Raw genomic sequence first — 20,608 nt, 5'->3', positions numbered from 1 at the left:
AGTTTATAGCTTCTCATTTCTAGTTTCTTGATTTAGACACTAAAAAAATATATGCAATAGAATGAGGATCTACCACCGTGTAGTTTATACTATTGCCAATACCTGTATCCCGGTGTTAGACATTTCAATGCTGGTATTGAAAAAAAAACGACGTCCGGGATCCCGGTATTAGCTAATAGTCAATACCGTTATCCCGGTATTGGAAGCCCTACTGTTAATCACTGTCAATTATTTTATACATTTTGCCTTCGGATTGAGCTTCGGATCCAGGATCCATTAATCCAAGTTCGGATCCCATTACCATACATACATATACATATACATACATAGGCATTACATAACATGACCGTTTAATCTTTAATCTACTGCTGGATTACATATTATTATATCCCATTGATCCTTTTAAAGATTCATCCTAATTCCTAGTAGTTAATCATTCATCCAAGGGATCATAATTTGCAACTGATTGCAAAGCCGGTTTCACCTAGTTTTGCATCTGTTTAGTTTGTTTGGTTAGATATATTTAGATTATATTGAATGTCATACTCCAACCAGAGGGATTTTATAAGAAACAACTACCTATACCCTCAATAAAAATGTAAATACTTTGTTTGTATGGTAATGGTACTCTCCATACAAAATTAGCCACAGGCAACGATGAGAAATAGGCATTAGATAGATATAGATCCGTGAGGCTTTCTGAATCTAAGGGTAAAACCGGAACCGGATCATAGAGTTAGAAAAATTGTTCATGTAGTCAATCCTTATTCAAGAAAATAATACTTATTTCTGAACAAAAATGACAAGGACGTTGGCATTGGATTGGATGACATGACATGACAGTGACAACTGACAAATGACAAAATGTTGTTTTACTTTTAGGGAAATCAAAACAAATGTTTTTTTTTCCTAAAGGAAAACGCTTAAAATGTGTTTACTAATTTACTAAAACATTAATTTATTATCATCTTCCATTTATCTGATATCTCTAAAAAACAAATCTTTACGTATAAAATTTGTGAACATTTACATTATAAGTGATTATCATAGATTAATTATTGGTCTCGCTATGGTGATTATTCAGCGCTGAAATTAAAATGAGTGTGTCTCAGCAATTCGCTTTACTTTCCGGTGAACTTTGCAGTCATTTATATGTAAAAGATTACAATAAGGAGGCTATAAACTCTTTGATTGATGAGCTAAATGCTAAGCCATATAAAACTGAGCTGTTCGTCGGGAGACAGGCAAGTTTGGAACCATAATAATTTTCCCTTAGACAAACCATGTAGCATTTTGGTACTGTTGTTAGACTTGTTAGTTAGTCTTTGGTATTGAAGCTGCGAAAAAGAAGGTAAATCCCCCCCTGCAAGCGAAACTCGCTGATTCCTTCTAAATAAGTAGATTAACTTTGAAATTTTGAGGTTAATTTAATTTAATTTAAAACAACTTTATTGTTGTTAATAGATTTACAGAGAGTAAGAATACAGGATACACTTGAAAAACAAAGGACAACCTTATCACTAAAGGAGGTTAGTTAGTTTGTTTTTGTAAGTGTATCCACATCTTTGATTTTATTAACAATAAAGTTGTTTAAATAAATAAATAAAAGTTGTGTCTGGGTCCCAATAGCCTCCCAATATTTATATAGGAAGGAAGGAATAGGTATATAGGAAGAGTATTTTTGGGTGGTTATAAAAACCAAAACTCAAAGGCTGAGTCAGTCCCAATTCAGTGTCTTGTATTACAGTGCCTAGGTGCTGCATTACTCATAATACTGCTGTATAAATTGTATCCATCTAAGCCTCTATTTCTATCAATAGTGCCACCATACAGTTCCCTTGTTTACATTTTCAGGATGCAGCTGCTCTTATTACTTCGCTGTGTGTAAATATCAAACCAATAGATGAAGTTTTGGCTGCCAAGACTTCCCATTTAATAAATAGTATTGTCACAAAACAGAATATTCAATTTGATAGTGATTACTTAAGTAAAGTCATAGCATGGCATATTGAATGTATCAAGAAATGTTCTGATATAATTTTACCAGATATTCTGCATAACATGCAAAGTATATTGCAGAGTAATCCACATAGTGGGCAAAAGGTTGGTTAATTTGAGTTGTACTTAAGTCAAAATCAAAGTCAAGAATCGCTTATTCACTTAAAATGTTAATAATAGTTGATGTAGACTTATTTAGCCATAATCTACTTGATTTTATTTAATCATTAAATACAACTACATGGTATAATATGTTTTTACTACATAATGCCCACAACTGACTGCATGGATTTGTTTTTAAAAATTCCATGGGAGCTCTTTAATTTGTCAAGGATAAATAGTAGACTATGTCTGTCTCTGAGATGTAAGATATCTCTGTACTTTTCACCAAAATTAGTTAAATTTATAGGGTGTAAGAGGGTAACCAACTACATACCTACTTTCTTACTTATAATATTAGTATACTACTCTATATTATCCAATTTGTATGATCTTTTTAAATTGTAGTATAAAATAATGATAATATACATCTGCTATTTAATTACGGCATTCCGAACCAGTGGTAAATTAAACCTGACTATTCATAAGCACTTTTAAAAAGTTTACATGAATAAAAAAAACATTCTATTCTATTCTATTCTATATTTGATACCTACTTTAATTTCAGTTTATCAATGACTTGATTGGAAAACAAGGCCTTCTCACGAAAATCATTAGTGGTGATAAAAGTAACACATTATCTACTCAAGACCCCCTGCAAATATGTTTGCTGGCTGTCAAATGTGGTATCAATCTGTTAACAATGGATGAGAACAAATCTAGTATGCAATCTGATGTTAGCATTGAAGTAAAAGAACAAATATCCCAAATTATTCTCAACTATTTGATGAAAGGGTGTTCTAAATCTTATGATGAATCAATTTATTGTAAAGTAAGTTTCTACATGTAAAAATAGTGTACTTAACTAGAAATCTTTTTATGCTATTATAAAATGTAACGTGTCCAATCCCACTACTAGAGTCTTAATACAAATAAACTATGAAATATGTACAAGAGGCACTTTGAGGTATCTTTGACTTTACTTAGACTTAATAGAGAGATAGATACACAAGTCTATGCATATGATACTGAACCATTTCGGTAGTCATTGCTAGTTGCTAAAAACTTTGACGGCCATTCAACAATGGAAATTTCGGCTTTCATTTTTCATATCCAAGAGATACTCTGATACAAACTCTGATTTTTTTTCAAAATTTAAATATGCCCCTGTGTAGCTGTAACAAGTTCTAATTTCTAGAACTGCTCAACCTTACAGCTCTTATAGTCTACAAGCTTATGCTCGTGACTTCTTCCACGTGGACTACACATATTTTAAAATTCACCCCCCTAGGTGTTGAATTTTTAAAAATCCTTTCTTAGCGTATGCCTAGGTCATAATAGCAATCTGCATGTCAAATTTCAGCCTGATCAGTCCAGTAGTTTGAGCTGTGCGTTGATAGATCAGTCAGTCACCTTTTCCTTTTATACTTTTTATAGCTCTAAAAAAGGAATTGTATCTTTTATGTAACACTATTTAATTTTTTTGTAGATTGTCATATCAGCACTAAGAGTACTGTCACATATTTATTTCAATGAACAACAGGTTGACATACCAATGCCGGAAGTAATGGGAATTTGTCGGTACTTTATTTTATATGGACTTGTGAGTCAAGGTAATAAACCTGAACGGATAATGCCATCGCAGCAAACCGTTGCTGCTGCACCCGTTAAGCCAAATCCTAAGGGAGGAAAAGTAAGTTTAGATGATAAAGCTCATGCAAAACTTACAGTAGGTACAACGATTTGTCAATGTGTATAGTTGAGTTTTTTTTAATAGTTTCTTCCCACTTATTTTTCTCCATTATTATATTTGTCCAAAGACGAAATGCTGACACACACAATTGGCTGACAATCTTGCTTGCGGTGCTTAGTGCAAAGCCAAAACTTCGGTTTCTGCCTAATGAGTTTTTAGGCCAATCTAGAAGAGTCTAAATTCCCAGGCCTAAGTTAATTGGTAAAACTGAGTTTTAGCTCTGGAGATTTGATTGGCTGGACTTGGTGGAAAGAAAAATACCATTCATTCAGCCAATCACAAGATTGTAATAATGGTTTTTTCAGTTTAAATTGATCACAAATTGACCGACACTCCTATAATTTATAAGTCCCGCAAATTGCTAATGCGCTGGAACCATGACTCATTAACATCGAAATGACGTCATTTTGACGTCAGCCGAAATATACCATCAGCTCGAAACTCAGTCTAGTGCTGACGGCACTAAAATAAATGGTGGCCACCCGCATTAGCGATTTGCGGGACTAATTACAATAGAAATATTTTCAATTTTTAGAAACAAAAAATCAGAAAGCAAAGGAACAATGCTATAGAGAGCCTAAAAAAAGAGATACCCGTCTCTGATCGCAGCTTAATGAAGGATGTAGATAATTTTGAAAATAATTCCGCATATAAGCCGGCCAGTAAGAATTATTTGGACCCCCAGAAAACTAAAACATGTTGGAATCTTACGAGCGACTCTGACATGTCAGATGTTGAGAATGGGAGGGAAACTAAGCTTATCGCGTTAAGATCAAGAGTGCGACAGAGTGCTGCGAATTTGTTCTTGGTAGTTTTTAAGGTAAGCAAAAAGAAAGAGGTCTTTGCTGATTTTTACTCACCCCTTGGACTGCTTGGTTTCCCATTATAAAAACTTTAATGAATTCATATTTTTTGATAGGTGAAAGAAAAGAAAGACATATTCGGCTACTGGTGGGCCCTTTTACCAGATTCTCCCGATGAGAACAATTGGTTGTTAGAAGACAAATCTAAGAAAACCCTTGCATATGCCGGCGTCACAGATCCTATAGCCCGAAGCAGGGCCAGTGCGCTCAGTGTGGTCTTGGCTTTATTATCTGGCCCCAGAATGTATCTGTCACAGGCAGAAAGTAGGTAAGACTGTTTTTAAACATTATACTATGCACTAGGTCATGACTTACACTAAAAAGCTTGAAATAAAATTTTTTATTAAAAAAACCGCCTTTCAAAACCACTACAAAGTAAAAACTAACTTTTGTTTCTACACGTGTAGGTATGTATGTATGAAGTCGGGCGAGCATAATAACAGAAACTAGAAATCAAAGCGTAAAGCTCGTCGGATTTCAACATACATACCTACACATGTAGAAACAAAAGTTATATTTTACTTTGTAGTGGTTTTGGAAGTCGGTTTTCTTAATATTTTTTTTTGACATAGGCAAATACCGTATTGCGACAGCGCAAATTAATCGTGGTGAACAACATTGACCTAATTCGGTTACTAGAAGAATGAAGTGATTTGGACCTTTAGTCTTATATCTTCATAGTTTTATTTTCTAGGTACTATATTTTAATTTTTTATCACCAACAGCAAAAAAAGTCACACTTCATTCATTCCGTTCTCGGTTTCTCTCGGCTACATAGTAAATTGCATGCATAAGATTCTAGTCGGCATACTGGATAGCGAGAGAAGCAATGCTGTGATCTTAGTGGCGCTCAAATGCTGTGCCGCATTGGTACAGGCGACTCCTTATCATAAGATGAAAGAAGGGTTGATAAGCGAGCTTGTGAGATCCACCAGAAAGTTTTTAGTACATAGAGGTATGTATTTTTTTGAATTGCAAGATAGACTTGCGCTTGACGACAATCATGCTTAGAAACACACTGATGAGGTCTAGATTTGAGCGCGCTTGCCTAGAAGATGCCTAGTTGTTTTAAAGTTGTTTTTTTCTCCTATTACTTTGTTATTCATATTACTAACATTATAAATTTGAAATTTATACCAACCGATTTTGACGAAATTCGGCATAAAGATCCCGGGAAATGACATGGGCGACTTTTATCCCGGAAAATCAAAGAGTTCTCGTGGGATTTAAAAAAATCTATATCCACGCGGAAGAAGTCATGGGCATCAGCTAGTTATGAATTATTAAAGAAAAGGGTAAGGCCATTTTGAGATTATTAAAAGAGATCTCTTAATAATAAATTGTCCTGTATTATAGATATAACATTACAAGTCTGTGCCTTAATAACAGTAGGATGCGTTCTGTCAATTGATCCTAAAGTGGACGAAACTTTAAAAGCGATGGAGAAAGATACAGTGCCATATAGAAATCAAAATGAACAAGTAAACAAGGAAAATATTCCTCTAAACGACGAATGCGATGATTTCGAAGAGGGATATTCTGACGACGAAATGTTTACTGCGGTTGATTCAGAAATCTGTGACGTAAAGGTTGAAAATATAAAAGAGACATACTTTAAACATTGGATATTAGATATTTGCTTTAAGAATATGGGATGGTTGTTTAAGGACAGCAAAGTAACTGTGAGTATACCTAGTAAATAATTGTAAGTCTGCGGCCTAGGTGGGAGGGGGTGCGTCCTGCAGAGAAGCGTGTAGAACAAACTTAATATTTACAAGAAATTGAAAGGAAGAATGAGGAGATCCCTAGGAGAACTAGAGTAACTGACATAGTTCAACGGGTTGCGAAGCTGAAGTGGCAATGGGCAGCGCACATAGTTCGTACAACCGATACACGTTGAGGTCCCAAGGTGCTGGCGACCTCGCACCGGAAGACGCAGCGTTGGAAGACCCCTCACTAGGTGGACGGACGATATCAGACGAGTTGCAGGGAGCCGCTGGATTCAGGCGGCGCAAGACCGTGGCGTGTGGAAGTCCCTACAAGAGACCTATGTCCAGCCGTGGACGTCTATCGGTTGATGATGATGATGATGGAAGGAAGACGTGTGGTCGAGTCCTAATCGAGACCGGGTCGGAGCATCCCGTCCGCTGTCCGCCCCGCAGGACGCACTCGCTCCCAGCTGAGGGGTGATTCGCTAACTCAATGTCTAACACTGAATGATGGTCACCAAGCTCATTTGAGATTTTCTTCGTTCAACATTGCTTCTTCACTGAGTGATACTAAAATATTTTTTCGTAGAAAACGTTCAATGTAATAAATAAATGTCAAATGCTCTCAACGGCAAGACATTTATTTATTTTTAGCAACGGCTGGGCCGCAGACTTAGTATAAGCAAAGATAATATATTAAACAAGTACAGATCGCTAACTCTCTATTTAAAATTGTAACTAGTTCAAGACTATTACTAGATGGCGTCACTTGGTTCGTATGAAATATATTTTTTATGGATTTGACGAAATATCATATTTTACTTGTCTGGTTCATCAAATTTATTTATATTTAGTAACAAAATACAAAATTTTCACAACATCACCATCGGAAAAAGTTAATTCTTAATTTTAATTATTGACTCATTGAACTTTACGATATCCATAGCATTTTGCTTTGGATAGCTGAAGTAGTATTACAAAATTCCAGTAGATGGCGTAACAAAATGACTTGTTACTTGAAAATAAAATTATTATTTTGCCTTTGGATTGGTGACGGTTGAATTTGACGGTGTGTTACAATTTTCTGAGTGCTTTTATTTCTTTTCCCTATTTCGTTTGTGAATTGTTTCTGCTATATGGACTCCGAGATTCTGCTAACCCGATTACTTGTGCTTGCTCCTGGATTTTTGATGATGCCAAACTGCTGACCTACGCTTGATAGCGGACCCTTTGATGATTGCCTGTGATTTTGGATTTCGTTTATTATTTGAGTAAAATTTGAGTTGGCTCTAAATAAAATTGAGTTTCATCAGCTGTTCGATAGATGCCACTAAATAAATTCGATAACTCACATTTTAGCTTGCACAATAATGCCATCACACTATAAGGAGTTGACCTACAAGGTACCGGCGACTTAAAGGAGTTTTACGCAAGCTTTAAATGAATGTATGACGTTAGCGATCTTACTTGTATATATTATCTTTGGTATAAGACATATAGATCGAGTCATGTTCGCTAACTATGGGTCTCATAAGAAAGCTCACAGTTACTCAGCGGGCGATGAAAAGAACTATACTTGGAGTTTCAAATCACGATCATGAAGATCAAGAAATGAAGAGATACGTAGGGGAACCAGAGTAATCCACGCAGCTCAGCAGGTTGCGATGCTAAAGTGACGATGGGCTGGGCACTTATTTCGAAAATGGGGTTCCCAATTGCTAGAATGGTGTCCTCGCACCGGAAAGCGTACCATTGGCAGAGTTCCCACAAATCTACTTTTTAGGATTCCATACCTCAAAAGAGGATTACTTTGTTGTTTGTCTGTCTGTTTGTTCGTCTACCTACCAAATTTCATGATTCTAAGTCAATGGGAAGTACCCTATATAGGTTTCTTGACAGACAGACAGACAGACGGACAGACAGACAACAAAGTGATCCTATAAGGGTTCCGTTTTTCCTTTTGAGGTATGGAACCCTCAAAATAATAAAATGATAATACTCTTTCCAGAGGTGCAAGCCATCAGCAATTCCAATAATCCTGGAATCCCTCCAAGTATTGTCAGCCATTGCATTTCATCACCTGTCAGAATTACTACAGTCGCACATTACACTTTTGGCCGACGTTCTCAGTGAAATGTTACAGCACGAACATCAGGACGTGGTGTTACAGTCTGCAAGAACTATAAGCATTATTGGAGATGCCATACAGAAATTGGGTAAAGTTTTGTATGAGAATACGTCACTAAAATCTACAGAACCAGAGGATTTTTTTATTGCAAGATATGCTTGCGCTTGATGACAATCCTAAAAGCCTAACATACCTTATCAGTTTTTAAAAATAAATTTAAAAAAATGTTTTTTTTAAATTACTTTTATTTTTCCAGAACAACAAGAAAAATCGTTACCTCTAAACCAGTGCGTGTATATGTGGGAAAAGTTGTTAACACACCTGTCTACAATATTACAAAATCAAGAGAATGTGCCCGCTAAGGCTGTTGTTTGTGACTGCATCGCCAATATCGGGGAAAAGTCTTTCAAAGAATTACCGGTGAGAGTTATATTCGCTCTTCGTTTCTATTGCTAAACTATTCGCCTTGTTTTTTTTTATAATGTAAAGAAAAATTGCTAAAATTGGTCAGAAGTAGACGTAATTATTGATTAATGATCGCTTTGAATTATGGATGCTACAAACGGTTCTACTATAAAATCGATGATTAATGTATTTTTGTAATCTACGCGCATCGTTAATACGATACTTTTATTTTGAAAAGTCGAAAAGCTCTCACGGGATTTTTAAAAATCTGAATCCACACAAGTTGGGGTAAGGCTAATCTCTACCCATAATATGGATTTGTCTGTTGGTCTTTGTCTTTCAAGCACGCCACAACGGAGCAGCGGATCGAAGTAATTCTTCGTATAGACATAGTTAAAAATATGATGAATGACACAAGCTACTTTTTATCCCGAGAAATCAAAGAATTCCCTTGGATTTTAAAAATCTCTAAATCCACGCGAAGCTGCGGGAATAGCTTTTCTTGTTCTTTCTTCCTGGGTTTCTTTTTCGCACTTAGACGTAGCTGTCCGTTGTACATGAGCTCCACGCCAAATCGCTCCTGTCAGCTGAGCTCACTCCAAAATCCTAGCAGGTCGGCTAGGACTTCGGGGAGTGTTGCTGAGCCAATGTAGAGTGGGAACAGCTATTTCTTAATATAATTTTTCGTGCTGACAGGGTCGCATGCAGATGTTATGTTGTACACTACTAATAGGGCTGTGCAGTGACGAGGAGCCGACAGTGCGCGCGGCCGCGGTCAGAGCACTAGCTATGGCTGTTATGTATCGCACACTGAGAGAGGTAAGACAAGTCTTTGTTTCTATTTTTCTGGGAATGCGGAAATCCCACGAATATAAACAGTTTATTGCTGATTTTTTGCTGTATTTTTTGTGGCGAAGGAAAGAAGACACCGCATTGCTTTGAAGTGAAAATTTCATTAAATCACATTTAGGGATAATTTAAGAGTCAACAGTTTGTGTGTGTCATGACCTGGAAATTGTTCATACAATACCATCCTCACATCACATTTCACAATCATCCACAGACTGCACTTCAAAATAATCTTCAAATATCTTTCACAAGTCCTTTAAAATTGAGTTATTCAACATCTACCATTAGTTCTGATATTCTTGTCTTTTCAATGAAGAACTGTTAATAAAACTCTATGTATATTATTGTGTATTTGAAAATATTATTTTATTTGGTATTTATGTACAGGACATTGGTTTCGTAAGCGACTGTGGGGAGAATATACTTCGTGCGTTGGCTGAACCAACATTAGTAGTGCGTACCAAAGCCGCGTGGGCTCTAGGCACCCTCAGTGATGCACTAGTTTTGAATATGTAAGTTTTTATCTAAGATGCCATAAAGTTCCAGATAGGCTCAGATTTTTAGGGTTCTGTACCTCAAAAGGACAAAAGGAATCTGTATAGGATCACTTTGTTCTCTGTCTGTCCGTCGTGTCTGTCACCAAAACCTATAGGGTACTTCCCATTGACCCAGAATCTTGAAATTTGGTAAGTAGGTAGGTCTTACAGTACAAGTAAAGGAAAAAATCCGAAAACCGTGAATTTGTGGTTACATCACAAAAAAAATTAAAATATGTTCATGAACAAATAAACAGTATTTTCAATTTTCAATCTCAAGTGGGGTATAATGAAAGGGCTTTACGTGTACATTCTAAAACAGGTTGTTAATTTTTATACATAATAGTTTTTGATTTATCGTGCAAAATGTGGAAAAAAATTGCCGAGTACTCTCACTCCCTCGAGACTTACGCCCTCGGTGCGCGAGTCTAACTCGCACTTGGCCGGTTTTTATTTGAAGAGAATTGTTATATTGTTATGCTTGTGTGTGTAACACGCATGTCCGTAGTGGTGTAGATATATAGATACCAATGTGGTGTTTATGCACCTTTGGATAAAACGGCACCCACGAGCATGCTTCGAAATATGGCGGCCTGTTACCAGACTATATAGGAGTCAAGAATATAGGGCGCTTGTGCACTTCTCCGATTTGAAGCCAAGAAAAGTAACTGGACTCAGTTTCGCATGACCGGATAAAAATTCGTATCGATTGACTCGCTCCAGCAATGCACGGGGCTGCAATGGCTTGTATAGTATGGTATAATAACATTGTAAATTGTAAAATTAAAATTAAAAAGAGCAACCGCCGAGTTTCTTGCTGGGTCTTCTCGGTAGGAACGGCATTCCGAACCAGTGGTAAATTAAAACTACCCGACTATTCGAAAGCGCTTGTAAAAAGTGTTCTTGAATAAAAACATATTCTATTCTATTCTTTTCTATCATGTTTAATCCGACCTGAACCCTGACGAGCCTAAGATCGATTTGCAAACCGAAATGAACTGATGAGATTGTTCCATGATGCAATGGACGCATGAACTGATGAAGGTTTGCTGGGTCACTTTGGTCTTAGATCTCTGCTTTAAACCCGAAAAGTACGGTTGTTTTCAGAACTATGGCCATTTGGATCTTTATTTCTTAGATTCGGATCGGACCCATGCGGAATTATTTTTCCGACCGATAAAAATCTTTAATTTTTTTGTAATCTTTTGAACTAAGAGAAAATCAATTTATAATCTATCTTTTTTTGTGTAAAAACGTAAAAAACTATCATGCCGTCCTTATGTTTCAACGTCAGTTAGAAATATTTTATTTTATTTTGTTTATTTGAAAGTAATCAACAGCGTAAATACATAATTATTATTTAAATTTAAATCTAGGTATAACAGAAGGCCAAAAGAGATTACTTAAAATTATAATTAAACTATTTTAACAGAATAGAGTTAGAATAAATGTAGGTATATACAATAATAAAATAAAATTACAACAGTGTGTGTATGATTGTGTGTGTGTGTGTATGCGTGTGTGAGTGTGTGCTTATGTGTGTGAATAATATACTGTCACCTACCAGTTCTGTAAAACTTTCCTTTCAATTTCTCTGATATATAACTTCTCCAAGGTAAGAAAACTTACAGCGCCACATACATTAATTAACTTTGCGCGGAATGCGAATAAGTGGTCTCATATTATATATCTGGACTTTGGTCTTTTCCATTTATAGTAGCGAGGCAATTGATTGACGCTTTATATAACCATAATCATGAACTAAATAGAAATGTTTTGAACATATCAATTCTCAAATTGATCACGTTATTATTGACGTTGTAGATATTTTTAGGTTAATAAGCAAAGGGCGTACGCAATTCGCTCGTCCCTTCCTTAATTCAGCTTCGCCTATTTGACCCTCGTTTCGCTACGGATGGACTATCTATCTACTAACCGCATTTTGCAGGAAGGAACCGGAGATTGAGGACATAGATGATGACCTCTTGCTTCGACTCCTAGAGGTCAGCATTCAATGCGCCAACGACAGTGATAAGGTATAGAACAATCAGCATAGAGCCGCTATATATCTGACATCTGGTAACGGCTGACTTAAAACTAAAGTCAAAGTCAAAGTCAAATGATTTATTCAAAATAGGTAATTAATAAGTCTTTTTGATGGTCAGATGTTGGATTTCTAAGATATAGTGGTGATAATTACTACGCAAACTTAAAACTAAAGCTACAAGCTAAAATGTGTAGGGTATCGTTATTCGGTTGGCAACGTTAACACGTCCAAAAGACGTGCTTATACCACGTCAATATTATTCAAAACCGGCCAGCAGATAAATTCGCGAAAACCCAGTCGCAAACAAAAAAGTTAAAAATGGCATTACAAAAACAATAGTTTATTTACCTATCAAATCTAAATTTATAAAAGGAAAAGGTGACTGACTGACTGACTGACTGATCTATCAACGTACAGCCCAAACTACTGGACGGATCGGGCTGATATTTGGCATGCAGATAGCTATTATGACGTAGGCATCCGCTAAGAAAAGATTTTTGAAAATTCAACCCCTAAGGGGGTGAAATAGGGGATTGAAATTTGTGTAGTCCACGCGGACGAAGTCGTGAGCATAAGCTAGTGGTAATTATAGGTCAAAAGGTGAAATTGAAAATTAATCGGTCCAAAATTTCACTAAAGCTAATCATCCAGGCGACGATGGTAAAGGTTATATTTTAAATCTTGTGTGGAAAGTTTGCTTTGGTCACATTTTGGACCAATTAATTTAACGGCGATAACATTTCACCTTTTGACCTATTTAATATGATTCTTCCGTTAGATAAATGAACTATTGTTTATTAGAATGCCATTTATAACTTTTGTGACGGGGTTTTTCCGCGAAATTTATCTGAAATTTCCGTTTGCTTTTGGATAATATTGACGTAATATAATAGCACGTCTTTTAAACATGTTAACGTTGACAACCGAATAACGATACCTATAGTACCCGACAGGTGAAGATGGCAATCGGGGTATGAGGCTGGAGGACGCCCCGCACACCCGCACGTTGACGACCTCCCTGGCGCAGTGGCAAGCGCTGTGGTCTTATTAGTGGGAGGTCCCGGGTTCGATTTCTGGCAGGGGTTTGGAATTCTATAATTTCAAAATTTCTGGTCTGGTCTGGTGGGAGGCTTCGGCCGTGGCTAATGGTAACTACCACCCTACCGGCAAAGCCGTGCCGCCAAGCAATTTAGCGTTCCGGTACGATGCCGTGTAGAAACCAAATGGGTTTAATAAAAACTGCCCTACCCCTTCCAGGTTAGCCCGCTTCCATCTTAGACTGCATCATCATTTACCACCAGGTGAGATTGCAGTCAAGGGCTAACTTATATATGAATAAAATAAAAAACGTCATCCGCGCGATCATGCACTTGGTTGGTGCAGGGGCTGTGCAGATGTGCGGGGCGTCCCCACACCGATTGCTATCTCGACCTGTCGCGTACTATACACATTTTAGTTTTGAATCAGCCTGTAGAGTTGAGTGGATTTCAATGTTTTAGGTTAAAATGAGTGCAACCCGGGGTCTCGGAAATCTTCTGCGACTCATCAAGAATGACAATCTACAGCGGCACCCGCAATTAAAGACCTTATGCGATATTGCAATAGGGAAGCTTTTAGATTGCGCGTATAGGGTCTCCAACATGAAGGTCAGATGGAACGCTTGCTACGCTCTCGGCAATGCCATGAAGAATGAAAATTTATTTACGTGTTTTAGTGGATGGCAGGTAAACAACGCAAGGAATATATCATCATCACCGTCAAGATCAATCCACCGCCGGCTCACTACAGAGCACGGGTCTCCTCTCAGAATGAGAAGGGGTTTGGCCATAGTCTACCATGGTGGCCATGTCAGGATTGGCAGACGTCACACACCTTTTAAGAACATTATGGAGAATTCTCAGGTGTGCAGTTTTCCTCACGATCGATGTTTTCCGTCACCGTTAAAGAAAGTGATATTTCTTACTCCGTGAATTCCGTTTAATTAGAGATGAGTGCCCGGGATCGAACCCCCGACCTCAGATTAGGAGGCGGATGTCTAAACCACTAAGCTATTACAGCTTCAGTCGTTCATAGATGTACCTACGACTTATTTTTTCACAACCAAGATGTTTTAAAAATAAAATGATGCATTCAGGTCATCGATATAAATGACAAGATATGCCCAAGCGAACAAAATTTTACACGGTTTTGGAACCAAATAAATCAGCGTCACCAATCACACAGATACTAATGAACGACCCGTTTGAAATCCAGACGTCACTGAGGTTGCATTGATGCTAATAGCAACACTGAGTCGGTGCGATTTTGTTTGTTCAATGGCCCTGTCCATACGAAGTAATATATAAGTCAATGATTCAGGTGTACCGATACTTGATGGATATCCGAATATCACTAACTCATATTATACATAGGGAAAGTGTGTTTGTTGATTAGTTATTCCTTCAATCACGTGGCAGCGGAGCGACGGATCGACGTGATTTTTTGCATGGTTTATAGTTAAACACCTGGAGCAAGGCATAGGCTACTTTTATCCCGGAAAATCAGAGATAGATAAAGTGGCAGGCGTCAGTTAATTAGTTATATATTGTGGCCTTTTATACTGACCAATGATTTCTTATCAGTTGATCAGTTGGAACTTAAATTAAAAACCAACATTTCTTTATATTTCAGAGCAAAGTTGTATCCAGTCTCTGTACACTGGCTCAAGAGTGCAAGAATCTCAAAGTGCGCATAAACGCAGCGGTCGCGTTGCGCGCGCCTGAGAACAGGACCCAATATGGCGACCAATACGTGCCGCTATGGCGGGGTATTATGGCTGCGATGGAAAATGCTGCCAATGTTGACGATTTCAACGAGTATAAACATAAGGATAATCTTATTGAACAGGTAAGTAGTCGTTTTATAAGAGCATTATCATAATACAGACCTTCTTCATCATCATCATCATCATCAACCAATACACTTCCACTGCTGGACATAGGTTTCTTGTAGGGACTCCCACATGCCATTGGTCTTGCGCTGCCTGAATCCTGCAACTCATCTGGTGTCGTCCGTCCGCCTAGTGGGAGGTCTTCCAACGCTGCGCCTTTCGGTGTCAGATCGCCACGCGCCAAGATAACCTTGTCGCACTGTATAAGTATATCTCAGGTCACGTGACCATGTGATATTATCGCAGCCTAACCCTGGTAGAAAGACTAACGCCTCTTGCTAAAGAATGTTTGTTCATTCCAGAAGCAGGGATTATTAAGTGCGATTCCGGCTTGCACTTGACCGATTTTTTTAATGTTCAGGAGTAAAGGAAAAAAAACTCTACATTAAACCCTTTGTTTCAGCTATGCGTGACACTGGCTCATCTATGCTGCTTATTAAAGCCTTCAGATTTACCGGACATTTTGGACCCTCTAATCTTCCATTTCGACTGCGCCAAGGCCCTATACACCCAGTCGTACCACAAACTACCCCCCGAAAACGCTTCCTGTATGAAAATATTGAAAGCGGCCAAATATATTACCGTCGATTTAACGCCTGACAATGAAACGCAGTCGCAGTCTTTGGGAATGCTTCAAGAAATTTTCATATGGGATGTGTGATGTTAGCGGTAACGGCTAAACAGACGTATTTTTATAACAACGTAAACTCAGCTTTAAGTACCTTGATATACAGTCAAAATTAGTAGGCATAAAGAAAATAAAACACTGAGGAGACCGCCACAGTCGCTATGGCAAAGTAAATAAGGCTTTTTGAGTTGTTATAAAAAAAGATTCTGCGCTTCTGCTCCGCTTCCTCTGCGGGTGTGCGTTGCGCTTTGCTATGTTGTAGTGTGTCGTAATTTTATATGAAGACTTTCACACTATGAACTTTGTCGTAACGCTTTGGCGCGCTACCAATATCGTCAAGATGTGTTCCGATTGGTTGATTGTCGCATTAGATTGGTAGACTGTCGCGCCAGATTGATTGATTGATTGGTACGCCAGATTGGTTGATTGTCGCATTAGATTGGTTGACTGTCGCGCCAGGTTGATTGATTGTTACGCCAGATTGGTTGACTGTCGTGCCAGATTGTTTGATTGATTGTTACGCTAGATTGGTTGATTGTCGCATTAGATTCACTGTCGTGCCAGATTGATTGATTGATTGTTACGCCAGATTGGTTGATTGTCGCATTAGATTGGTTGACTGTCGTGCCAGATTGATTGGTTGATTGTCGCATTAGATTGGTTGACTGTCGAGTCAGATTGATTGATTGATTGTTACGCCAGATTGTTTGATTTTCGCACTAGATTGGTTGACTGTTGCGCCAGATTAATTGATTGATTTTTACGCCGGATTGGTTGATTGTCGCATTAGATTGGTTGACTGTCGCGCCAGATTGATTGATTGATTGTTACGCCAGATTGGTTTATTGTCGCATTAGATTGGTTGACTGTCGTGCCAGATTCATTGATTGATTGTTACGCCAGATTCGTTGATTGTCGCGTCAAGTTAGTTGGTTTTCATGCCAAATTAGTTGATTGACTTGCCAGATTGCGTAGCAACTCTACAACACAGAAATGTGTCTGTAGATTTACAGCGCTCACGCACCCATCCGATCCGAATCCGTGAAAATACGGACATAAAAAATATCTACGACATAATATGTCATAAGCTACCACACAAGACAAAAGGAGCGTATTTTCACGGACTCGGATCGGATGAGTGCGTAACCGTCGTTAGTGACTATGATGTTATTTTTATTTTTCGGCTAATATTAAAAGAATGCAATTTTATATCTGTTAAAATTAAAATGTACTCTATGATACGAAAAAAAGAATGAAATCCACAAGTAAGACTACTTTGTTTTGTACGTTCTCAAATAAGATTAAGTATTAGGCTACTTATAAAATTTTATTATATCTCATAAAATCTATTTATTCTTTAGTTTTAATTACCTACTTAAATAAAGTAATATTCTACCTACTCTTTAAAATGTTTTTATTATTTTCTACCGCCCATGTTCAAATCTACTTTAGTAAATGATAAAGTGGCTTTGGCCATCATGATGACATACTTATGCCTTCAACTAATACCTAATCATATTATTCTACTGGAAAGAAACAAAGGATATATTTTATCTTTAAAGGATTACTTAGTCTAAGTTAATAGTTATTAAAAGTTTTGATTGCAGACCTGTTTTTGAAGCAACTTGATTTTCACCATTTTGGCGCTGATAGCTGCAGTAAGCGTCATGTGAGCGTATTGGGAACTAAATGTTAGTGATGAGACATCAGTCAACATAGTGTCAACACCTTGACGAAGACCCATCGACATAGGAATAGGTTGTACTACGTAGTAGTACTTGCAAATTCTTTGCGAAGACCATTTCACACAGTGTCTTTTTAATTTCCGGTACGATCGGTAGGGCGTTTCGAGTAGGCACAAAAATTGTTCTAAAGGTCCTAAGGAATTGTTCTAAGGAAATAAAAAAATATTTTTTCCTTCAGTGATAATTTGATAAATGACGCAACGCAACACGTTTAAGTAGACAGTAAATCGTGATGTCTGCTAAAATGTAATACTAATAAGCCTAGATAAAGAAAATACGAGAACATTTTATTGGTCTTACTACTCAATGTAAATAAACGAAGATAAGGCGAGAACGTGTTCGGTGTATGTCCGGTTGGATCTAGATAAAGGTAAACTTAAACGAGACAGCACAATTGGGCTATCTCGCCGAGATAAGTACTAATTATTGTGGGTCTGTAAGTGCATTGACGCAAATATATAATGTACTAGACCTAGATCTCCGAAAGGTCAATATTATTATATCAATATATTATCAATTTTAATTGGAGAAAGTAACTATGGTCACAGTTTTACGATGCTATGATCTAGGATGTTTATATAACTTTGGTATTATCAAGGGGCAGATTAGGTAACCACTTGATTCGTATATCAATATGCTTATTACACAGAGGCGTCTCTAGCCCTTGTGGCGCCCGTGTGCAACCAGTACCCTGGCGCCCTCTAGTCTAGTAGGAGCATGGTCAAAATGGAATACTAACAGTTATATTTTCAAATTCGGATGCAAATGGTGCAATTTTAAATGATGACGGCGTCGGCCATAACACGAGCGCAGGGTCTTTGAGAGCGCCGGCATCGACGCATCTTTGGAGGTGTCGCATTAGAGGGCGTTCGGCGCCCCCTTAGACCCGGCGCCCGTGTGCGCCGCACACCCTGCGCCATAGGTAAAGACGCCTCTGTTATTACATACGTACATAAAATAAATAGTAGGTACCTACTTAGGTATAATTATATAGGTATTATCATCTCAATCCATCGCCAGTCCCGGATAATCAAAGAGTCGCGGGCATCAGCTAGTAAACAAAAAATTTTGTGTTTGTGTTAAAGTACCTACTTCTACCACAGAATATAGAATAGTACTAACGTACTTCTACTTAGGTAGGTAAATATAATATGTATACCAATGGGTTAGTTTCACGTAGAGAAGCTCATTAAGTGAGAAGTGTGTTTACAAAACATGGACCGCTTGGAATGTTTTAGCTTACTGTATAAAGTCATCATAACACAGAAAGGCGATCCGTTTTCTTTTAATTGATGAGTGCGAAATTGTTTCTTTGAAACCTCAGCTGTACCTACCTACTTACATAAGTGTAGGTTCTATGGTAGATATAATAAATTAGCTTGAATAATTTAACCATAGTTCGCGACAGGTCCAGATGGCAATCGGGGTATGAGGCGGGGAGACGCCCCGCACACTCGCGCGTCACCCGTGCAATCCCGCACCGGGTGCTGTGCGGGGCATCCCCACCCCGATTTCCATCTCAACTTGTCGCTTATTATAGACGCTGCCCGTTATACCTATCTATTATTCTATAGCATACGAAAAAAATTAGACTTTATACGTTGACGAAAGATTTTATACATCTTGTCGCCGACCGTTCCTTTCCGTGTTGGGGACAATGCCTAGAGAAACCTTCAGGTTTTATAAAATAAGGAATAACTGGCCCTCACAGGCTCTTTCTCTATAGCAGGTAAAGGAAATTAGTTTTTCAAAATTCTAATTTGCCAGATTTGATATCAAGTTTTTATTTGCAATCAACTTTACAGCTTTACAATAGTAGGTAGCCCTAAAATCAGGTCCAACTGAATTAAATTAATTGAAGCACATGATAGGTTTGCGTGTAATTTAATCAAAGCAATCTTGCCATGTGGGTTTTCTGTTCCACAAGTCTGTCTGTGGGATATTATATCGGAATCCCTTATACTTATATTTTCATGATAACATTCTTCGTCTCCTCATTGTTTGGGATAAGGTATCTAATGCGGTTCACAAAATGCTTTCGGAATGACTCAACTACCTCTGTTTCTATCTATATCTGTTTAGGTAGGTACCTACTGGGATTTATTATTATTGTAAGATTCTACCGTTAACTACCCAGAGCAACGACGGGCTCTCCAAGACACACAAAAAACGAAAAGGCCACTTCTTCGGCCAACACGCCTTCACTTCACGCCAAAACAGCTTCTAGTCCTATATATTATATATTATGTTAGAACTAGCGACCCGGCCCTGCTTCGAACGGCAAATTACAATTTTGGTAGGGAACTTTAATTTTTTTACACATTCTTGACAAACGCGCTCCTTTGGCTGCATCGTCACCTACTTTGGTGTGATGCGATAGCAGCACAGACTAGTAAGGATAATTTATAGTCAAGCGCATTCCTACATTATTTTAGTAACATAGGTAGTTACTACCCCTATATTCAATGTACTCTGTGGTAGTTACTAATTACCGAGTTTGGTCAAGTTGCAATGCTTACCCAGCGTAATGACTCGATCCCCCAGATGATAACTGAATTATAATAAGTATTCAGACAATAAGTAGGTATAGGTAGATAATTGTTTTACGCAATGATAATTTTACGTTAAGATAGTAGGTAGATACCTACTTAAAGATAAGAGACATCTCTGTCTAGTCTTACCTAATGTTATCTTTGTTTAATTTGATTAATAACGAGTCACTGTTAGTGACAATGGGTTTTGTGAAGTTGTTTGAGTAATGTTTTAAATATTACCTAGCTAATGCCAGCGACTTCGTCTATCTACTTGGTTTTTTTTAACTCCCATGGTAACTCTTAGCTCTATTACTCCCATCTAACTATCAATAATAATCCCGTATTAACTAAACAATTACAGGATTAATTAACTTTTTCGATGGAA

The 20,608-nt window shown here is 37.7% G+C and overlaps 1 protein-coding gene and 1 long non-coding RNA gene across 3 annotated transcripts; both read left to right on the top strand.

The window, feature by feature from the left end:
- Positions 1-860: 860 nt before the first annotated feature.
- LOC117989199 (HEAT repeat-containing protein 6) lies at positions 861-16,208 on the top strand. Of its 2 annotated transcripts, XM_069503591.1 has the most exons (17): positions 861-1,045; positions 1,081-1,244; positions 1,855-2,103; positions 2,666-2,929; positions 3,587-3,790; positions 4,386-4,670; positions 4,770-4,981; positions 5,439-5,668; positions 6,070-6,395; positions 8,431-8,638; positions 8,807-8,970; positions 9,652-9,774; positions 10,192-10,316; positions 12,289-12,376; positions 13,887-14,111; positions 15,058-15,273; positions 15,720-16,208. In XM_069503591.1, the coding sequence occupies exons 2-17, from the start codon at positions 1,098-1,100 to the stop codon at positions 15,975-15,977; spliced, it is 3,324 nt and encodes a 1,107-aa protein (XP_069359692.1). In that variant the 5' UTR covers positions 861-1,045; positions 1,081-1,097; the 3' UTR covers positions 15,978-16,208. The 2 variants fall into 2 exon arrangements, with proteins under 2 accessions (XP_069359692.1, XP_034832418.1); XM_034976527.2 differs by lacking the exon at positions 861-1,045 and having other exon boundaries at positions 1,075-1,244.
- A 550-nt stretch (positions 16,209-16,758) lies between these two features.
- Positions 16,759-17,353, top strand: LOC138403362 (uncharacterized). Its single transcript, XR_011237630.1, has 2 exons — positions 16,759-16,868; positions 16,911-17,353. It is a non-coding gene; the product is annotated as an uncharacterized lncRNA (long non-coding RNA).
- Positions 17,354-20,608: the final 3,255 nt, after the last annotated feature.

Source organism: Maniola hyperantus, chromosome 15 (genome assembly GCF_902806685.2).
Source record: "Maniola hyperantus chromosome 15, iAphHyp1.2, whole genome shotgun sequence".
Classification (NCBI taxonomy): Eukaryota; Metazoa; Arthropoda; class Insecta; order Lepidoptera; family Nymphalidae; genus Maniola; species Maniola hyperantus.
Note: the sequence above shows the minus strand (reverse complement) of the source record. Positions and strands in the feature narration are given on the sequence as shown.